Consider the following 21,595-nt stretch of genomic DNA (forward strand, 5'->3'; position numbering starts at 1 on the left):
CCCATTAATCCTTACCTATAACATAAAAATCTGTGTTTCTTTTTCCGTTTGTGGATCAGTTCCTTGTTTGCTTACCCGCTCACGTTTGATGCTGGTCCCCAGCCTTGTGTTACTTAGGCACATGAAACAGAAGCCTTGGTAGAATGGCAAGGGGACCTGCAGAGCCCAGCTTCCCAGTTTCACTGTGAGCTGTAGTGTTCAGCTGCAGAAGAGAGAGGATGGTACTGTTGTGCACAGGGCCCTGAGTGCAAGTCCCAGCCCTGAAAAGATAAAATAAGACATCTGAACACCTCTGGGGCAGTTTGAGCCATAGGGAGAAGGGCCTGTGCTTCTGTTTCCAAGCCTTCTGCACTGTGACAGGAGGAACTCGTGTGATTGTTCCTGGGTGGGTCATGTAGCCTGTGGTCAGCCGGAAACAGCATCCCTAGATTCAGGGAAGTGTGGCACCGCCACCCCCACAGCCTCTCCAGCTAGCCCATTAGGCAGTGAGTACCCAGATCAGGGTACCACCTTGACTTGTATCTGGCCTGCTGTAGTCCTCGGTAAATGCCACTTGTGTAAACCAGTATACCTGACATCAGTATTAATGATCTTAGAACCCTTGTAAATGGAACAGAAAAAGAGACTTATAATCTGCTATCCATTTTTGAGTGAAGGCAAAGAAAACAAAAACAAGACCTCAAATAAATGAGACCCAAAATAATTTTGAGGCTTTTTGTTTGTTTGGGTTCAATTCCAAAAGGAATTGAAGGGATTAAAAGTTGGGACTGTTTGAGTTTGTTTGTTGGTGGTTTAAGGTTTTATCTCATGTGGCTCATTAACATAATCAGATGTGAATATATAACTAATAGCTAACGTAAAAGGAAAAACAGACCCCAAACTATTATGGCCGCTATCCTGCCTTCTATGCGGTAGCCACTTTTCCATTTGCTTTAATGTACAGTTCATTTCTTCCTCATCACAACCCTGAGACAGCTGTTTCTATTTCTTCCACTTCCTGTGATGAGGCTGATGAAGCTAGCCACTAAATAATGACTTCAGCAAATATTGGGGTTTTGTTCTCCGTCTGTGGGTATGACATTCTGGCCAATGTCGAAATGCTTCGGATGTCCAAGTTCAGGCTCCGAAGTATCTCTAGTCACTGTGCAGGGGCTGCTCTCTGGCCGCCATTTTCGGGTAGGGTTCTTCAGGTTAGGCTTGAGTGAGTCGTTGATCTCAGCAGTTCCCACGTGTCTCCACGCATGCAGGAACCTCAGCTCTGCCGGGGAAGAGGCACGCAAGCACATGCGGTCCTGTGAAGGGCTGGTGGACTCGCTGTTGTATGTGATCCACACGTGTGTCAACACCTCGGATTACGACAGCAAGGTCAGTTCTGAGCCGCCTACATGCACAAGTGGTGGGTGATGGTTGAATTCAGTTGCTTGCAGTCAATCCAGCCTCTGAAATACTAGAGCATGGAGCTGCTCTCCGGATCACAGGACGAGTGGCCACTTAGCAGGCCTGGAACCATGGAAACATGGTGACTGTGGTAAAGGACCTCCCACGGGTCCAGGATTTCTCTGGTTTCCAGGTGACAGCCCTGCACTCTCTTCCATGCCACATTTCCTGTTCCTAGACACAGATACAACTCAGCCCCACCCCAGATCTTCTGTGTCCTCCTGTTTCCTCTGTGACACCCTAGTAAGTTCTGCCCCAGGGCCTGTGGAAGACAGGCAGACAAAGCTAGAATGGCAGGAGTTCTGAGGTGTGCTTGCTTGGGTCTGAGAGACAAGAGGAGAATGAGCCATCACCTCAGGGAGAATGGGTGTGGGTGGGGCAGGGTAACACCCAAGTTTTTATTTGAGCCTCTTTGAACCAGAAGACCTGCAAGTGAAATTGAGAGAAACAGCAAGTTGGGAAGGAGAACTTCCCAGGCGGGCCAACTTTATTTAACCTTGACTTTAGACACCTGAGTGGCCACTTATTAATACCTAAAGTACAAAAACCCAGATGCAGATGGCAAAATGTCCACAGAAAGAAATTAGTACATTCCTCAGAGATGGGAGATAAGAAGCTGAGGGGGTAGCAGAAATCAGGCCTGGTGACAGGACCGGTTCCCAGACAGGAAAGGGGGGGGGCACTGCTGTCCCACTGAGGATCTGCTCAGGGCCGGGGTGTGGCCGCAGCATCTGGAGGGCCGTGTGGCACTGAACAGGCAGGATGCGTCTAAGTCAGCACAGCCCGAGCTTCGGTTTACAGCTGCACCCGGCCCACAAAAGTGCTTGCCCGTCTTTCCTTAGATTGTGTCACGTCCACGTACAAACAGCAGGACTTCCCTTTATTCTGTGCTTATTCCCCGTTGGTGTGTGGAGTTCCAGAGTGTCTGGGGTGATGTTTTTAATTACACACTGTGTTGGCTTTCAGACAGTGGAGAACTGTGTGTGTACCCTGAGGAACCTGTCATATCGGCTGGAGCTGGAAGTCCCGCAGGCCCGGCTGCTTGGACTGAACGAACTGGATGACTTACTAGGAAAAGAGTCTCCCAGCAAAGACTCGGAACCAAGCTGCTGGGGGAAGAAGAAAAAGAAGAAAAAGAGAACTCCACAGGAGGATCAAGTTAGCATTTTATTTCTGTACAGTTTTATCTATTGGAGAATGAGGAGTACATCATTGGCAGCAAAGATTGTTGCTGCCTAACTGAGTCCAGCAAGATGAATATTGTCCACAGTCAGATGTTGTTCGCTCCCTTTTCACTTAGTGTGTGCCGCTTGTCTTTCAGTGGGATGGAGTCGGGCCTATCCCTGGACTGTCCAAGTCCCCCAAAGGGGTGGAGATGCTGTGGCACCCGTCGGTGGTAAAACCCTACCTGACTCTGTTGGCAGAAAGTTCCAACCCGGCCACCTTGGAAGGCTCTGCCGGATCTCTCCAGAACCTCTCTGCTGGCAACTGGAAGGTGGGATGTTTTCTCCTTGTCCACATTTCTTTCTGTCCCTGTGGTCAGACTGGCCATGGTGGTGGAAGGGACACACTTGATTATAGGGTGTGTCCATAAAAGGGGGTTAAGAGGTGTAGGGAGGAGACGAGGAGTCCCTCCAGGCATCCTAAGAGGAATATGATAGAGCCCCTTCCCTGAGAATCTGACACCCATGAGCAACAGAGTAGTGTCCCCAGGATCCATGCTGTGTGGCCTGGCGGGGAGCGGGGGGGGGGGGGGGGGGGGAAGCAGGGGAGAGTGGAGTTGAAGGCTTCCTGCAGGGTGAGCAGACAGCCCACAGGGTCTGAGGATGGGGTGGGGAGGAGGTAACCGAGAGATTAGAAGGATAGCAGGAGAAAGGTCTTCTTTGAGGGAAGGACATTGTGGGTTCAGATTGCAAGCTGCTCTAAGGCAAAGCAGACAGGACAAGGAGTGGTGGCCTCGGAGCTGGCTGTCACATCCAGACCTGGAAGCTGAGCTTCAGGGGAGGGAGCACTGAACTTTTAAGCAGACAAAGTGACAAAAACAAGATGAACCAGACACTGTTGGATCACTTTTGTGGCTTTACGGGGGGCGGGGGGACAGGGAAGAGTAGAGCTGGGGTTCCTTGTGAACGTGGAAACGGTTTCCTGTTGTTACCACCATGTCTGAGAACTTTTGATATCACCTCTCGTCTTCCCAGGCTGTCCTTGTGTGTGTGGTGACAGGGTGATTATAATGCTTGTTCTGACTCCTTGTTCCACCCCACCTAAAATGAGGCTTTTTGGGACCCTGTTCTCCATGACCGAACTCTGTTAGTAGATACGGGACTGGATATGTTGCTCTTTCGTGTGGTCTGATGTTAGCGATGCCTGTGTGGTTGTTTGTTTGCTAAGGTGCTAATAGCTTAGTGCTAGGGGCTGACTGAATTCTCAGAACCCCGGTTCCCAAGAGCTGAGGTGGAGGAGCCCGCACCTCAGCATCTTTGTCTGTGGGAGGAGGTGAATATCAGGTGGTGGGGAGCTCTGATCAAAAGGACAAAGCACAAAGACTAAGGGCGGCTCCTGGCGAAGAGGTTTTTGCTGCATAGCCAAAGAATCACTTCATGACTAAAATTATAATTAAAACACATGTGATTGAGTTTTGTAGAGTTTAATTTCTGGGATTATTGCGTAAGTAAAAGTCACATGACAAGCCAATTTAAGATACAAACTTTGTATTTAAGTGGTTTTTAATATCAAAAGTAGTCACTCAAAATCTCAGACCTTTGGCTAGAGAGACGTCCGCGCAGTTAAGAAGGCTTGTTGAGGACAGGAGCCTGATTCCTGGCACCGTATCAGGCGGCTCACAGCTAGTTGCCTGCAACTCCAGCTGCAGGGAGGCTGCTGCCCTCTTCCAGCCTCTTTGGGCGCTCACATTCACATGCACATAATTAAAATTTAAGAACTCTATATTTCTTATATATGTCATATATATGACCCACAAGGTAGCCATGGCTACATATACAATCGAGGGACCACTCTCTGGGCTGGACTGGGCTGGGCAGTCTCCAGTGGAAACGGGAGGCTCTGGTGCCTGCAGTCTCAGGATGCTGATCACACTGCCCCAGTGCTGTCTGCAGTTCAAACCTCGAACCGTATTCTCCTCCCTGTAGATTTCATTTGACTTGGAAAAATAAAGCTATCATTTAAACAATGACTGCTAATTGAATCTTTGAAAGGCATCTTTTCCTGCTACACATATTATTAAGATAATCTGCTCTGTTAGAATTCAAGAAACTGGGCGGTCAATCATGTATTTTAACCTTGACAGTAATCGCAGAGAGCCAATGGATCTGTCTTCATGCTCTGTCTGCAGTAGGAAAATATTAGCTATTACTTGAGCAACTTCTTGGGATTGTCCTGGCCTATTTTGTAACGTTACTTTGCCGTTGTTTCTTTAGTAGCTTAGTACTGCTTTCCAGTTCACAGGGTGCACAGAGGTAGCTGTTAATGTTGAGGGAGAATGCCTTTGCACCCAAACCTGCCTTGGCTGTGGGTATGAATTACAGTGCCTGGTGTCTGTGGAGAATTCCCTTTCTTCCGAGTACAGGAATTTTTCTAGCAGTCTTTTCGACTGGTTACCAAACTCCCAATATTGTTGCAGCGTGTACTAAAAAAAGTCATGTCAGTGGAGCCAGGCTCCCTGCTAACGGATGCTGAGGGGCTGGCTCTGCCAACCTACTTCTAGCCTCTGGGCCTGGCGTGGGGCCAGCTCAAAGAAAATGGGCTCCTTCCTTAATCGTGTTTCTATATCTGAGTGTGAAAATAATCCTGCGTTCTCTGTCTTGCACAGAAATCTGACAGATGGTGGTTTGAGATCTTTAGGCTTTGAGGGCTTTCTTTAAATCAGCCATCCCAGCCCGTCTCTCACCCAAATGGTGGCACTGTTTTAATCTCTAGTGGAGAGAAAACATATATTCATTTATATTCATTTATCTTTGCAGATTAAAGTAGCGCGTGAGACTGGATCGCCACGTGTTAGTCACTAATGCCTTTTTCTGCCCACCAGTTTGCAGCATACATCCGGGCAGCTGTCCGGAAAGAGAAAGGGCTCCCCATCCTTGTCGAGCTTCTGAGGATGGATAATGACAGAGTTGTGTCTTCTGTGGCCACCGCCTTGAGGAACATGGCACTGGATGTTCGAAACAAGGAACTCATAGGTACGTGACTGGTGACAGGGGACACCGCAAAGGAAGGAACGGGGGGGGGGGGGGGGGGGGGTAGTTACAGAACTCCGCCTGAGTCTGCTGCTCCGTCCCTGGCGTGTCTGCTCTTCCGCTACTCCTTTTCAACAAGAGGCAGGCTCAGTCATTAAACATTGATCTGAGAAGGTAAATTTTTAGAACAGTCGGATCTCCAGCGATTCCAGGTGACATAACCGCACTGCTTGATAAATTTGGTGTCATTATTTCCTAAGAGAAGTTATATCCTGGGCAGCAAGAACAAGAAAAATTTTAATTTCCTTTCCCAGTATTTGTGCTGATATCTGCGGATTCCCCAACACTGTCATCTTCTAATAAGAAGCTGTGTGAATACTGTGTAGCTTTCCCTCCCCAGTCTGAATGCTCACCCAGAGACAAGCCACTGTCATGCCATCCCACGGCAGGGTCAGGATGGAAGGGACAGAAGGACTAGGCCACCAGGACACAATATTTTAGGAGGCTTTTGCTCTTGGGTCTGAGAGCACATCAGCACATCTAGAGAGAGCACAGCAGCACATCTAGAGAGAGAGCACATCTAGAGAGAGAGCACAGCCGCACATCTAGAGAGAGAGAGCACAGCCGCACATCTAGAGAGAACACAGCCGCACATCTAGAGAGAGAGAGCACAGCCGCACATCTAGAGAGAGAGCACAGCCGCACATCTAGAGAGAGCACAGCCGCACATCTAGAGAGAGAGAGAGCACAGCTGCACATCTAGAGAGAGAGAGAGCACTGCAGCACATCTAGAGAGAGAGAGAGCACAGCTGCACATCTAGAGAGAGAGAGAGCACTGCAGCACATCTAGAGAGAGAGAGAGCACAGCCGCACATCTAGAGAGAGAGAGAGAGCACAGCCGCACATCTAGAGAGAGAGAGCACAGCCGCACATCTAGAGAGAGAGAGCACAGCCGCACATCTAGAGAGAACACAGCCGCACATCTAGAGAGAGCACAGCCGCACATCTAGAGAGAGCACAGCAGCACATCTAGAGAGAGAGCACATCTAGAGAGAGAGCACAGCCGCACATCTAGAGAGAGAGCACAGCCGCACATCTAGAGAGAACACAGCCGCACATCTAGAGAGAGAGAGAGCACAGCCGCACATCTAGAGAGAGAGAGCACATCTAGAGAGAGAGCACAGCCGCACATCTAGAGAGAGAGCACAGCCGCACATCTAGAGAGAGAGCACAGCCGCACATCTAGAGAGAGAGAGAGCACTGCAGCACATCTAGAGAGAGAGAGCACTGCCGCACATCTAGAGAGAGAGAGCACTGCCGCACATCTAGAGAGAGAGAGCACTGCCGCACATCTAGAGAGAGAGAGAGCACAGCCGCACATCTAGAGAGAGAGCACAGCTGCACATCTAGAGAGAGAGAGCACTGCAGCACATCTAGAGAGAGAGAGAGCACAGCTGCACATCTAGAGAGAGAGAGAGCACTGCAGCACATCTAGAGAGAGAGAGAGCACAGCTGCACATCTAGAGAGAGAGAGAGCACTGCAGCACATCTAGAGAGAGAGAGAGCACTGCAGCACATCTAGAGAGAGAGAGAGCACAGCTGCACATCTAGAGAGAGAGAGAGCACTGCCGCACATCTAGAGAGAGAGAGAGCACAGCCGCACATCTAGAGAGAGAGAGAGCACTGCCGCACATCTAGAGAGAGAGAGAGCACAGCTGCACATCTAGAGAGAGAGAGAGCACTGCAGCACATCTAGAGAGAGAGAGAGCACTGCCGCACATCTAGAGAGAGAGCACATCTAGAGAGAGCACAGCCGCACATCTAGAGAGAGAGCACAGCTGCACATCTAGAGAGAGCACAGCCGCACATCTAGAGAGAGAGAGAGCACAGCTGCACATCTAGAGAGAGAGAGAGCACAGCTGCACATCTAGAGAGAGAGAGCACTGCCGCACATCTAGAGAGAGAGCACATCTAGAGAGAGCACAGCCGCACATCTAGAGAGAGAGCACAGCTGCACATCTAGAGAGAGCACAGCCGCACATCTAGAGAGAGAGCACAGCTGCACATCTAGAGAGAGAGAGCACAGCCGCACATCTAGAGAGAGAGAGCACAGCTGCACATCTAGAGAGAGAGCACATCTAGAGAGAGCACAGCTGCACATCTAGAGAGAGAGCATATCTAGAGAGAGAGCACAGCCGCACATCTAGAGAGAGAGCACAGCCGCACATCTAGAGAGAGAGCATATCTAGAGAGAGAGCACAGCCGCACATCTAGAGAGAGAGCACAGCTGCACATCTAGAGAGAGAGAGAGCACTGCCGCACATCTAGAGAGAGAGCACAGCTGCACATCTAGAGAGAGAGAGAGCACTGCAGCACATCTAGAGAGAGAGCACAGCTGCACATCTAGAGAGAGAGAGAGAGAGCACTGCAGCACATCTAGAGAGAGAGCATATCTAGAGAGCACAGCCGCACATCTAGAGAGAGAGAGAGCACATCTAGAGAGAGAGAGCACTGCCGCACATCTAGAGAGAGAGCACAGCCGCACATCTAGAGAGAGAGCACATCTAGAGAGAGCACAGCCGCACATCTAGAGAGAGAGAGCACAGCAGCACATCTAGAGAGCCAAGAATGAGATTCCATCAGCTTTGCACACCAGGCAGCTTGCTGGTCTCTAAGCACTGCCCTATCCCAAACAGTTTGAGGGGTGACAGAAAAGGGAGCTCCATGGGCCGGAACCTCCCTTCTGAACCTTCATCTCATTGACCTCATAGCCCAGAATGTCCTGTGAACCCTGCCACTTGCTACTCAGTTCCTGCTTCTGGGGGGTACTAGGAGTTACCTCTGTCTGTTGGTGTCTGGAAGGAAATTGGTGATGTCTGGAGTGTCACTGTTAGAGGAAGTAAGGACAGTACCCTCCATCCACTCAAACATGGGGAGGATGGACTTTTTTTTTTATGAATTTTTGTGAACTTAGACCCAATTTATTTTAAAATACACATGCTATGATAGAGGGAGGCAGGGTTGGAGAAACAGAGAGAATGAGAATATTTAGCTTTAATTATATCTGTGATTACCAGGCAGTGGTGGTGTAGGCCTTTATTTAATCCCAGCATTTTGAGGCAGAGGCAGGCAGATCTCCAAATTCAAGGCCAGCCTGGGTCTCCCGATCAAGTCCTAGGACAGCCAGGACAACACAGAGAAACCCCGTCTTGAAAAAAAACAAACAAAAAAAAAAAAGATACTAGCTGTGATCATGGCCTGGTGGAGCAAGCCAGTAATCACAACTACTTGGGCAGCTGAAGCATAAAGATGATGAGTTTAAAGCCAGCATGGCCTACAGAGTAGGGCCAGGTCAATCTGCAGTGGTGAGACCCATCTCAACGTAACAAGAGGGCTGCAGTACAGCTTCCTGGTAGACTACTGCACAGCATGTCCTACCAAAAAAAAGCGCAACCAAAAACTGAATGGAACACAGTGACTTGCAGGTGAAGCCCTTCTCGCCTGGCCTGGCCAAAATGCCGTTTTAAATTATTAATGTCCAGGCGAATGTTTCCTCTCTTTGAGGCAGATCAGCCCTGCAGGGAGGAAGTCTCACTGAGCCTCTCGATGGTCCAGCCCTGCCCAATTCCCACGCTTCCAGTTACATCTATACTCTCAGAGTACATCTCTTCTCATAAGAAATTCAGTGTTTCCACTGCTAAGACACGTGGCTAGTCACATGTCATCACACATCGGCCATTTGTGAGCATCCAGAAGTCACCATCACCATCCTCCAGACCTGCGTTTGTCTTCTGGTCTGCCAGAGTCACGGCTGTCTCCCCACTCATAACCACTTCTGCTGTTCCGAGCGTTGCCTGTGATGTGCAGGACATGACAGACATGCAGTCAGGACCCGCCTGCTGCCTCCACACTGCAGAGAATCAGCCCCTTGATGAAAGCCTGTTTTCATGGCGGGGACCTAAGAAAATATTTACTTTTGCCTTAGTTAATTACTTTCGTTTGTAGTGCATTTATCCCACTTTGTCAGTTAGTAATTGAAATTGAAAAAGCCGGAGATAATCTGTTTGGGTGTTTATAAATTGCTTCCCTGGCTGAGACACACTCCCTCAGCCCCATCTTGTCACATGCTTCATTATTATTGCTTGGTACCTGGAGGAGATAATGCGTCTTTTAAAGACACTGGTCTATGGTTAACTGCTGGTGCCAGGTCAGCCGACGTAACCTCGGCTTTGTTAAAAAGTGGGTGGCTGCTCCCAGCTAACTTGCTAGACTCACCCAGAAAGATTTAATGCAAAGTATTTTTGGCAACCTTAGTTGGCCCAGATTCAAAGTTTTTTTCTAAAAGCATTGAGCAGAAATTGAAGTATTTTGATACACTGGAACCAAGAATAAAATGTCCTAATATTTCATTACAGCCATTACTGTAGAATGTGGCCCGACATCCAGTGGACTCCTGAGCACTGATTTATGTTCTTCCCAGCAAGTGACAGTAATGTTTCCTAAAGCGGTCATTTGCTCAAGTGACGTGACAGTAAACGCCCCCTCAGAGTCACGTCACGTCACGTCTGTGCGTCTCTTCTTCACTGTGGGCTTCCAACTCTTTTCCCTGTTCACGTCTCTTTTGAAGTTTGTTTCTTAAAACCTTCACATTATCGGGATTTTCAGCCACAGTAACAGAAAGGTGGCGCCTGTGAAAAGTTGACCCTGGTCTTGTGCACCCGGCAGGGAAATACGCCATGCGAGACCTGGTCAACCGGCTTCCCGGCGGCAACGGCCCCAGCATACTGTCCGATGAGACCGTGGCAGCGATCTGCTGTGCTCTCCACGAGGTCACCAGCAAAAACATGGAGAACGCCAAAGCGCTGGCGGACTCGGGAGGGATAGAGAAGCTCGTGAACATAACCAAAGGCAGAGGAGACAGGCAAGTGTGTGGTGCCTCTGTGGTACCTCAGTCCTTGGACTGTCTTGGGGTGAGGGCCTTTGTGGGGCATGCGTGTCTAACATGAGGATTTCTTTCTGTGTTTCTCACGTGCTGGCTAGCTCAGCAGCCTGTCTCGGTGGGAGGGAGTTCCCTTTATTGTGGTGTACCTCACTCCCTCTCTGACTTAGTCCGCTCACATTGCTGTAACAGAGTGCTGTGGCTAGGCAGCTTATGACCAATAGAAGTTTATTTCCCATAATTCTGGCACCTGTGAAATCAAGGATCAAGGCACCAATATTTAATGTCTGGTGCAAGCCCCTTTCTAGTTTACAGAGAGTGACCTATTTATTCTCACATGCAAGGCCTTCTTCCTAGTGGTCCTTCCCAAGGCTGCTTCTCCAACCCCGTTACATTGAGAGCTAGAACTCGTACATTGGAACTTCGGGGAGTTGCAGACCCCGGGCGGTGGCCATCTCTAAAGCCAGTCCACCATGGTGCTGACACTTATGTTAACTCCCAGGAGAAGGGGACAGTCGGGCACTGTTCCGTTTTCACCTTGTGCTCTGCCAAGCCTGAGTCCCATTCTGCAAGAATGTCTTTTTAAATCCTCGCTTTGGAGATCGATGCTGCTGCCGAGTGCCTAGGAAGCATGAAAACCGCCACTCTGCATGAGTGTGCTCTGGGCTCGGTCACATCTCTCCCTCTGCTTTTGGATGACAGTAACAGATGAAGCCGCACAAGTGGGCAGAACGAATCAGTAGCAAAATAGAGGCTTCTTGTCACAGGCTGTAGCTGTGACTAAATCTGTCTTAGTGTCAGATCAGCTAATGGAAGTGGGAATTCCAGTACCTTCTCCAAACAGTAGTTCAGCAACCTCTGCACCCCTTCCTCTCCACCCCGTTGCCCTCCACGTTCTCTCTCTGGCACTGACTCCTCTCGTGTGTTATTTGAGTCTTCCTCTTGCATCCTCACTCCCGCAGAGGCTGGGACTTTGTCCTTTTATCTACTGTTGTATCCTTAACAACAAGAACAAAGCTTGGCCCTGGTAAACACACGGTGCGGTGCGTGGGGACGCTTTGTTAATTAGCTAGATGGAAGGCAGTACTGGGGTTTACATTACAGCTGATACCGCTGAAGGAATTCTTCTTAAAATAGAGGAAACCATAGCTTCCCTGCTAGAAGCCACATCCCTCCGCATAAACAGTATTGCCTTTCAGCCTTCTTATTTCTCGCACTTTTTGCATTTCATTACTAACAAATGCATAGGATCTGTTTGTTTTGATTATTGTTTTCTTTTCAAATAAAGCCCTACTCTGTAGCCCAGGCTGACCTTAAACTCTCTATGTAGTCTAGGCTGGCCTCAAATTCATAGCAATCCTCCTCTTAGTCTTCTGAGTTCAAGGATTGCAAAAGTAAGCCACCACACTCTGCCTTTCCTTTTAAGAAAATGAAGCATTTCAGGCAGTTAAGATCCCATTCCACTGGCTCCCTCTGCCGTCTCTACACACACACACACACACGGTCATATGATCACCTTACGTATTCTTAAAAGTTTGCCTTGTAGAAATGCTGAGCCAGTGACAAGGCATGCATGAAATGCATTTGTGCATGTGTGCAATATACACATAAATATGTGTGTAAATCTAATCTCTTATTCCAAGCCAAAGATTCAGAACATCTTGGACCAGGCAAAGCTGGAAAGATGGCCTGGGTTAAGAACACTCACTGCTCTTGCAGAGGTCCTGGGTTTGGTGTCCAGCACCCTCTTCTGTGCTCTGAGGACACCAGGCGTGTACATGGTACACATGCATACATACAAGGTACTCATACACATTAATAAAAATAAGTACTTTTTTTAAAAAAAAGGAAAAGGGAGAAGAAAGTCTTGAACCAGATCAAGTTGTGGTTGGTTTCCCTGCATCTCTCTTCCCTTGCGGTTCTTCCCCCATGTTTATTGCCTTCTTGCATATCCAGGCGCTGTTCTCAGTGCCAGGCTCACAGCAGTGAGCAGATCACAAGCAGCATTCCAGGGCCAAGGCAGATGAGGTGCCCCATGAATAACAGCAGCAGAGCTCAGTAATGCTGCCTACAGGGACAAACGACAGAGTCAGGGAAGGTGACAGCATGTCAGGAAACGGTGACCTGGGAAGGCCTCGTGGAAACAGTAGGGAGCAGACCTGGAGAAGGAGGGTCTGGCAGTGCAGCTCTCTGGGGCAGAAGCATGGAAGCAGAGGGTTTGGCAAGAGAACAGTGCTGGGGCTGGGGAAGAGCAGCGGAACCCAGTGTGACTGAGACGGAGCTGGTATGACAGAGGAGGAAAGGGGAGAGTCAACGAGCAACAGGACCTTGTAGGTCAGCCGTCTCCACCTCTGAGTGAAACCAAAGCTGTTGGAGAGCAGCAAGCAGAGGCAGGATATGGTCTGTTCCCCTTGTAGAAAGATCAGCATGACCTCATTCACACACACACACACACACACACACACACACACACAGAGAGAGAGAGAGAGAAAGAGAGAGAGAGAGTAAAGACGAGGGAGCAGCAGCTACAGTGCTGAAGACAGCAGCAGCATTTCTGATGGGGTTGAAAGACAGCTCCATAGGATTTACTGGTGGATACGTGAATGGGAAAAGAGGGGAGTATTGTGAATGACTCCCAAGGTTTTATCCACAGAGGTCATAGCAAGGCAGGGAAGTCTGCCAGAGACCAGCACGAATTTGCTCTGGACTTCAGGTGCTTGGGGATAACTACTAGACATCCTGTGTGGGCGTGGTCAGCGGGAGAGATGCAGGCTGGGGGCCGGACCTGCGCTCCAGCTGGAAGAGTACACTTGGGAGTCTGCAGTATCTAAATGACTTGTTTAGAAGTAAAGATTGACGGTGCCAGGGAAAGGAGTAACCAGAACATAAGTCTCCAGAAGCAAGCATGTGGTCACTCGCAGCCAAGTGGAAGATTATGGAAAGTAGGCAAGAGTCAGAGGCCCCTTCTTACTCAGGATGAGGTTGAGGCCTGACCATTGGATACAACAATAATGTGGAAGCCACAAGTTTAAGAGGAGATGGGAGGGGAGAAATTGGAGGTGTGGGTAACAGCTTTCAGGGGATCCCCCTGTGCTGCAAAGGTGAGAAGGCACCATTGCCTTTCTCGGGATTCCGCTTCCTGCACATATCCATCCTGCCCCTTCGGCTGCTGTTTTGCCGCCTGAGACTCTCAGGGAGTAGCCATGTTCATTAAATCTCCATCTCTCCCTAGATCCTCTCTGAAAGTGGTGAAGGCGGCAGCCCAGGTCTTAAATACATTGTGGCAGTATCGGGACCTCCGGAGCATTTACAAAAAGGTAAACATCTAAGGGGAGTTGTGCCTCGATCAGCATTCCTCACAGCGCACGTGCTCCATCACTTACTGCGATGAAGTGCTGTATTCCTTCTGAGACGTTGCTTTCTCCCTTTTAACTCCAGGATGGGTGGAATCAGAACCATTTTATTACACCTGTGTCCACGCTAGAGCGAGACCGATTCAAATCACACCCTTCTCTGTCCACCACCAACCAACAGATGTCGCCCATCATTCAGTCAGGTCAGTGGGCATTTGTGTGGCAGAACATTGTTGGGGGCGGGAGCTGAGCGGGAGCTGGTGCAGCCTGTCCCCTTCAGCACTGCCCATCAACCTAAGAGCCTGCTTTGACAGTTGCACTGCTGAGAGCCCCGCTTTCTTCCATTTAAAAGATAATACAGCTTACATCCGCTGCAGTGCATTTAAAAAAAAAAAAAAAAAAAAAAAAAAAAAAAAAAAAAAAAAAAAAAAAAAAAAAACAGGGCCTGTCTCCACACCTGGATGCCTGGATGCTGCTTCACAAAACAGATGTCACTGGTTTGGGGCAGGGGCAGGACCCTGGTATCTGCATTTGACCATCTGGACCCATAACCTGATGTAGCACCCTGGGAGGTGGAGGGTAATTTAAGAGCACTGGCTGACCAGGAATGTCATTGTGATCTGCCAACTCTGCATAATTTGAAGTCTCCTTGTTGTTGTTGCTGCTGCTGCTGTTACTGTGCACGGAGTTTTTGAGGTTTTTTTTTTTCTCAGTTTTCTTGGTGAAACTTCTCAGGAACAAGCTCCTTGAACCTAGGCCTTTTTAGCTTTGCTGTGGCACTTCCCAGTCCCCTCCTTTGCAGACTCACGTACCACCACCACCCCTCCTCACACTGTGGCTTTCTAGAAAGTTCCTGGACTTTAAGCTGAGGTCTTAGCAACTGTGCCTCCCACCCGTTCGCTTAGTGGAAAGAATGTTTTGAGTTTCACACTAAGTTACATGTAAAGAAACCTTGTGATTGCAAAGTCAAACCAGGCCCCATGAATTTAATTCTTGCCTGGACGAAACAGGAAAAGAGATGCTTCTTACTTTGATTCGGCTTTAAACCACACATCCCCACACATACTGTCTGTTGTCGTCCACTGTGCCGCCTCTGACAGTTCTATTGCTCATGGGAACGAATGTGGACAAAAAGACTGATATCTCGCCAGGGGCTCCAGCCACATGATTGAATGGCTACGGTTGTGCTGGGAGTTTCTGGTTTAGTTTGGTGTTTGGGTTTTTTGTTTTAAACGTTATCTACACCTACTCTGTGTGGTGGATATGTCTTGCTTTAAAATTATGAGCTGTTTTATTCAACAAGAACTTTGCTTGTTTTGGATACCCCTGATAGAGAAGCCTTTATACTGTTCTTTTATTAAAAATATTCAGTGTGTCCGAGGACTTGGGAATAGGAATTGTCAGGGAAGCTAGTAGGGGTGGCTATCAGACAAGGGGCTTACGAGCAGGCAGAGTCATCTCAAACAGATTAACACACAACTACTTTGCAATGGATTTGCTATATGAACCTTTCAAACATACAAGCAGACGTGTTGGTGGCCCCACCCCAGTCCCTAGGTGGGACTGTCTCTCAGCTGTCTAAGGGCTGATCCTCCTCCGGCCCTGGTGAGGGATCCGCTTATGAGCACATCCCCTGCTTTGGTAGTGTCACCCCAAAGGGGAGCTGGTCTCTCCTGCCCTGCCTTCTTCCCAAAAGTGACATAGCACAGAAACATGGCTACATGTGCTCACCCTGTCAACGCAGGCAGCTCAGTGTCAGTGAGGTGACAGCACACAAACGGCCTGTCCTGCAGGGCCCTCGGCAGGCTTGGCTCCACCAAGTCACTGGGGCCAAGACTGAAGGACCATTACTTTCCAGTGAACCAGATAAAGATGTGGCCACTTATTCGTAATTAGTTCTCTTACAAACCACACCATTATTGAGGGGAAGAGGGGGAACTCATGTGATCTGTTGACCTGTTTCTTTCTTCCTGGCTCTCCCCCCCCCCCCCAAAAAAAAGAAAACATCCCAAAGGGGACCCTTTTGGTAAATGGCTAGTCATTATCAGATATGTGGCCTAGGGGTCACATGATCTCCTGACATTAGACTACCATAAAGAGAACTATAAATGTTGTGCACTAGGCTCTTTTAGACACATACAGATATTGTTTAAATGATCAAAAATCACAGCATGCCATATAAAATACATATATGATACCAAATATCTATACAGAAGTGCTGAGAGGGGTTTGTAAGCAGCTGAGCTGTGATTGGCTCTTACGTTACTACACTCAGTCCCAAGGTTGGGTCAAGTCCTTGAGTCACCTCTGCCTGCCACCCTCTTGCTACAGCTGGGGGGGTGGGTCCAGATGTCACCCTCAGGGGTATGGGGACATAGGGTATGTTCGTGGTCCTGGGGTCTGGTGGTCTGGCTGCTCTCCACCCTCTAAGAGCTGATTTGACTGTAGCATTGCTAATAAGCACTTTGTTTTCTGGAACTGACAATCTGACTTCTCTCTCTCTTTTCCCCCTCTCCTTCCTTTGCCTCTCCTTTCAGTTGGCAGCACCTCCTCCTCACCAGCACTGTTAGGGATCAGAGAGCCTCGCTCTGAATACGATAGGACCCAGCCACCTATGCAGTATTACAATAGCCAAGGGGATGCCACTCATAAAGGCCTATACCCTGGTAAGATGCTAGTTGGGTGTGTGATGCAATACCTGGAGAGACCGCATTTCTGGGCGCTCAGCCCGTGTCCTGGGAACTAACTAGCCCGTGCACATATGACACGGTCCCCCAGCAGCAAACCATGTCCCGGTCTGTCCCTTCCCTGCTTATTTTAAACTAGTCAAACTGATAGGGATATGACGGCCACCGATAAGAGAGGGCTGAATCCAGTGGTCACTCTGGCTGCCCCAGGTGCCATTCCCGTGCTCCTGTCCCCTCCTGCTCCAGCACGAGTCCCTTATGTACGCATCAGAATCACGGGCCCAGTGTAGCTCGTGAGGCCCCGCGTAGACCCTCCAGACTGGCCAGTTTCTAAACTCACACTGATTAACAGCGGTTGAGCCCGTTTACATCTCCATGGAATGGAGTTTGAGTGAATTACAGACTAACTTATGATTTTCCTCAAGTGTGGTTATTTTTTCTCAAGTATGGTTATTTTTTAAGAATGAAATAATAATATAGTATTAATAGTTTTATGTCCAGTTCAGAAAAAGGTATATAAAAATATTTTAAAGTTGCCAACCCAAAGGTAATTGGTCCATTCTCAAAAATTTAGCAATTTAAAACTACTCCAGAACAAGTCATGAGCTATTGCAAAACAAAAAGTACTTTTTCCTCAAAATAAAAAACAAAAAAAGAGGAAGGGAAAAATACCTATTTATTAAAAAGAAAGAAATGAAAGCTGGATGGCAGCTTAACTACTGCTGGGGGAGGAGTCTGAGTTTGCTGTTGTCTTTGAAATTGTGATTCCACAGAACTATTTACTAATCAAGTATAGTTACCATGGCAATTAATAGCTCAGAAAATTGCAGATGCTACATCTCAAATACCAGGCTCTGCGTGGAAGGGAGCACACATAGGAGCTGAAGCGCAGGCAGCGCGGGTCTGCAGCAGCCTGCTTCATCGCAAAGTCTGCCTCCTGAGCGTGCTCCCTTTATCCTTGCTTGCTTCAATAAACTTAATTTGCTTGGGATATGCTTTATTTTCCCTATTAAAAAATTAAAACCTTTGCTAGGTTTAGCAGAAGTAGAAAGGCAGCTAGTGATGTCATCAGGAGTCAGCGCTGGGCTCTTGGAGACACCTGCCGAATCCCCTAGTGCTTCTCCGTTTACTACATACTTAATCATGGCAGACCCGGGACTGTGCCTCTCTGTAGCTCCCTGCTTTGAACACACCTGCGCCTGCCCTTTCCAGAAGCCAGGGTCTGACTCGCAGCTGCTCTGAAGGCACGAGGTGCATTCTGATGTTGCATTCTCTGATTCACACTGTGGCTCAAGGCCCTGGCAGAGTGATGTTGTTCAGCACAGGGAGCCACGCTACTGCTCCAAGCCTATCACAGAAGCCCCCAAGACTGAGCAGGGCTTGAAACGGCCCCTCTCTGGATGGGCCCTGCATTCTCATGCTTCTTGCTTCCACACAAACACACATGGCCTGTTCTTGCTGCTAGCCTCCCAGGCTCGGGATATGCTGTCCATATCCAGGGAGCCTGGGCTGCTGCCCTTCTGCCTAGGCTGGCACTTGGGAAGGCAGGAGCTATACAGCCTGGTGGACTGGTATACTAAGTGATAGTTTTAATTTAATAAACTCTTTTCTCACAGGCTCCAGCAAACCTTCACCAATTTACATCAGTTCCTATTCGTCACCAGCAAGAGAACAAAATCGACGGCTACAGGTGAATCCGCGATGTCATTTGTACAGAAGGCTGCCTAGCAGTCACCCCGTAAGGGGGCCACCTGAGGAACTTCGCTCCTCTGAGCAGGGTTTAGATAACTTGTTTCCATCAGAGCTTCTGAGACTGCAGGCCTCTGATGGGGAACCTCCCATGCCTACTCTTGGTCCAGCAGTTTCCCTCTCTTTACCCCTCCCCCCCCCATTGACCTATAAAGCCTCTTCCATCCTTGGAGGAGGCAAAGTTGGTGAGCAACACCTCACCCTCCGAGCAGTGGTTTAAAAATTGAGTCTGCAGCCCATTCCTGAGAGGGTTGTGTTTAGAGCCCCCAGACTCTGCTTCCGGGGTGGGGCCTTCTCTAGCCACCCGCAAGGACTGTACCTGCCACACGCACTCCTTTCAACCACAAAACCAGGGTTTCCCAGCCAGACCTGCATCGTGTCCTTCCAAATAAGGCCTCTAGCTAAGACCTCTATCTATAGGAAAAATATGAGTAGCTTATGCTCTAGTTTTTGGTGAGTTTGTTGTGTCTTGCTGCTGTTTCGGCTGAGCTCAAATCTTTGAGCTAAATCAACCCTCCCTTTCCAGTCTCATGAGCAGTCAGGGTGACAGGCATGCGAGACCACACCCAGCCTCTGCTGTTTCTTTTAGAGAAATCTAGTTCTGCCTTCAAAAGAGGAGATACTTAGCTAAGTATATTTTAACTCTGAAATACCATGAGGTTATAAGACAGATACCAATACCTATATGGTAAATTCTTAAATTGTACTAAATTGGGGGGATTTGGGCAATATGAAGACAGACAGATGTAAGAGCTATGACAATTTGCGGGCATGGTGAGCACAGAAGGAAACGGGGACCAGGTGCCCTATCCACACGTGCTCTTCAGAGGACCTCAGTGGCACGGCTTGCAGGAGCCTTGCCTCCAGAATCGTATTTGCCACCACATCTCTGCAAATTGTATCTTCCTGCCTTGTGATTGCTCAGCCTCTAATGAGTTCATCAAACTACCTTATGTCTTTTAAAACTGAGTGGTGGGTTCAAATCTTAATCAATGGAGTAAATGTTTCAAAATACAATCCTATAACTACAGTTATCTGAGTATCTCAAACCAAATCCTACCCCTCAAGTGTGCCCATGATATGCTTAACTTTTCTGTGCAAAAGCTGCCGCCTCTTTGGGTCTGCATCTGACAGGCTCCTCCACATCCCATGCCTCCTCCCACTGAGGGCCTAACCTCTTCTGGGGCCTCAGACCGGACTTGAGCAAACAAAGCCAGCTTGTGTATAAACATGATTTAAAAATCCTCCCTCCTGTGAGCAAACACGGTGCGCACCTGAAACAGCATCTCCCCTTAACCCACAAAGTACTTGAAAATGCGAAGCGGGAAGCCCTCGTCAGTGTTTTTTTTGTTTTGTTTTGTTTTGTTTTGTTTTTTTTTGTTTTTGTTTTTTCAAGACAGGGTTTCTCTGTGGCTTTGGAGCCTGTCCTGGAACTAGCTCTGTAGACCAGGCTGGTCTCGAACTCACAGAGATCCACCTGTCTCTGCCTCCCAAGTGCTGGGATCTCGTCAGTGTTCTTTAAGCGTGTGTTTTTCTTACTTGCCTTTCCATTCTGCCACAGCACCAGCAGCTGTACTATCAAGATGACGCCACCAGGAAGCCCTTGGATGCATACAGATTGTACCTGCAGTCTCCGCGTAGCTATGAAGACCCTTATTTTGATGACCGAGTTCACTTTCCAGCTTCTACTGATTACTCAACACAGTATGGACTGAAATCAACCACAAATTACGTAGACTTTTATTCCACTAAACGACCTTCTTACAGAGCCGAACAGTACCCAGGGTCCCCCGACTCCTGGGTGTAGCATTGAAGACGCCCGTCGGGGAACTCTTTCTTTGTAACTTTGCTTGGACTGAGGTGAAGAGTCTGCCTTGCTGATCTGGTGATGAAATGCGGAAGTGGAATGGAAGGAAAGAGTGAGGAGTGTTGATTTTCTTTTTTGAGGAATTTTCAGGGAAGTGAGGAAACCCTTGGGAGGGGACTTTCTAAGCTCTGTGTAGGTGTTAGGTCTAATTCCTGGTAGATCCTCGTGGTGACGGTGTGGGTGATGTGGTGAGCGGTTTGAGACACGGGTGAAGTAAGATGGGGTATGTGTAGGTCAAATCAAATTACAGATGATTTTTTTAATGTGAATAAAGTTATGTTCAGATAGTTTGTACAGAAAAAAATAATAAAATGGATGCCCTTCATGTTTTATTGCTATAACTAAATGTCAAGATTGTATGCTATTATGTCTTGTAAAAATTTCTTCTGTTGGTGTAAATATGGAAATGCCACATTGGTTAAGTGCCATCATTTGTAACGCAGTGTGTCGTTTGAAAAGAGAGTTGAAGAACTGACAGCCTAAAACACAAACGGGAAACCCAAGGAACTATTAGCGGTTGACAGCCAACTCTGCCATCCTGTTTTCAGTGGGTAGTGAGCCCTGGAAGCCTCTAGTTGACAGCAGCGCCATGCTCATCCCGCCTCTTTCACAGACAGGTCACTGCCATTTTCTATGCACATGGAAGAATAATAAATGTGGAAACTTCATCCTGGAAGGTGTGCTATGGTCCCCTTTTTCTGGGTGTGATAGGGAAAACGCAGATTGAGCAAATCCTTTGCGAGATGGGCTGGCCACACTGGGCATTGAGGATGTGGCTACTCCCTTACTTGCCTGAGTATATGTACTTCTCAGAGTTTTTTGTTTTGTTTTCATTTGATAGCCTCTAGTTTTGGCAGGTTTTGCTTTCTTTCAGCCTACTAGATGTATTTAGCATCTCTTTCCACCTAAGGGAAATTGCATCTGACATCCTGGCCATACTGCCGAGGCGAGGACCACTTCCACCCACAGCATGACTTTTTGGAACTAAGTCATCACCTACGGACAAGTGGGCATTTGCTTGCTTGGCATCAGTGTGTTAGAAGCTGGCACTGATCCTAAATATTGTGCTGAGTACTTGCTGGATTACATATGGCCTTGGGGAGTCCCCACAGACACAGTAGGCATGTCCCAGTGCTACCATGCAGCGTTGTGACAATAGAAAAAGACCCAAGAAACAGTGCTTTCCTGGATGAAAAAACAGCCTGGGGTTAGGATTCAAAGTAAAACAGAAAATAGGCAAGAAAATAGGTGACGTCTACAAACGGCAAGCCTTTCTGAGCTTTCGGCTTTCCAGAGGACACCTAAGATACCTGACCGGGTCATGCTCTCTGTCACGTGTGCCCTGTTTGGACAGAGGAAGCAGCCTTCCA

At 48.3% G+C, this 21,595-nt stretch overlaps 1 protein-coding gene across 15 annotated transcripts in view; it reads left to right on the plus strand.

The window, feature by feature from the left end:
• The window catches only part of Pkp4 (plakophilin 4), a 213,896-nt gene extending 192,995 nt beyond the window's left edge, over positions 1-20,901 (plus strand). For 12 of the 15 annotated variants that reach the window (XM_041631443.1, XM_041631444.1, XM_041631439.1 and 9 more), the window contains 10 exons: positions 1,248-1,365; positions 2,404-2,595; positions 2,759-2,932; positions 5,483-5,633; positions 10,356-10,551; positions 13,802-13,886; positions 14,008-14,125; positions 16,460-16,588; positions 18,226-18,299; positions 19,920-20,901. In XM_041631443.1, coding sequence (XP_041487377.1) covers positions 1,248-1,365; positions 2,404-2,595; positions 2,759-2,932; positions 5,483-5,633; positions 10,356-10,551; positions 13,802-13,886; positions 14,008-14,125; positions 16,460-16,588; positions 18,226-18,299; positions 19,920-20,165 — 1,483 coding nt within the window. In that variant the 3' untranslated portion in view covers positions 20,166-20,901. The remainder of the gene's footprint in view (positions 1-1,247; positions 1,366-2,403; positions 2,596-2,758; positions 2,933-5,482; positions 5,634-10,355; positions 10,552-13,801; positions 13,887-14,007; positions 14,126-16,459; positions 16,589-18,225; positions 18,300-19,919) is intronic. The other 3 variants (XM_041631453.1, XM_041631446.1, XM_041631452.1) reach the window with 1 other exon arrangement.
• The last annotated feature ends 694 nt before the right edge of the window (positions 20,902-21,595 follow it).

This window comes from Microtus oregoni, unplaced genomic scaffold (genome assembly GCF_018167655.1).
Source record: "Microtus oregoni isolate MIOR12 unplaced genomic scaffold, Mior012 000037F_ref0000500, whole genome shotgun sequence".
NCBI lineage: Eukaryota > Metazoa > Chordata > Mammalia > Rodentia > Cricetidae > Microtus > Microtus oregoni.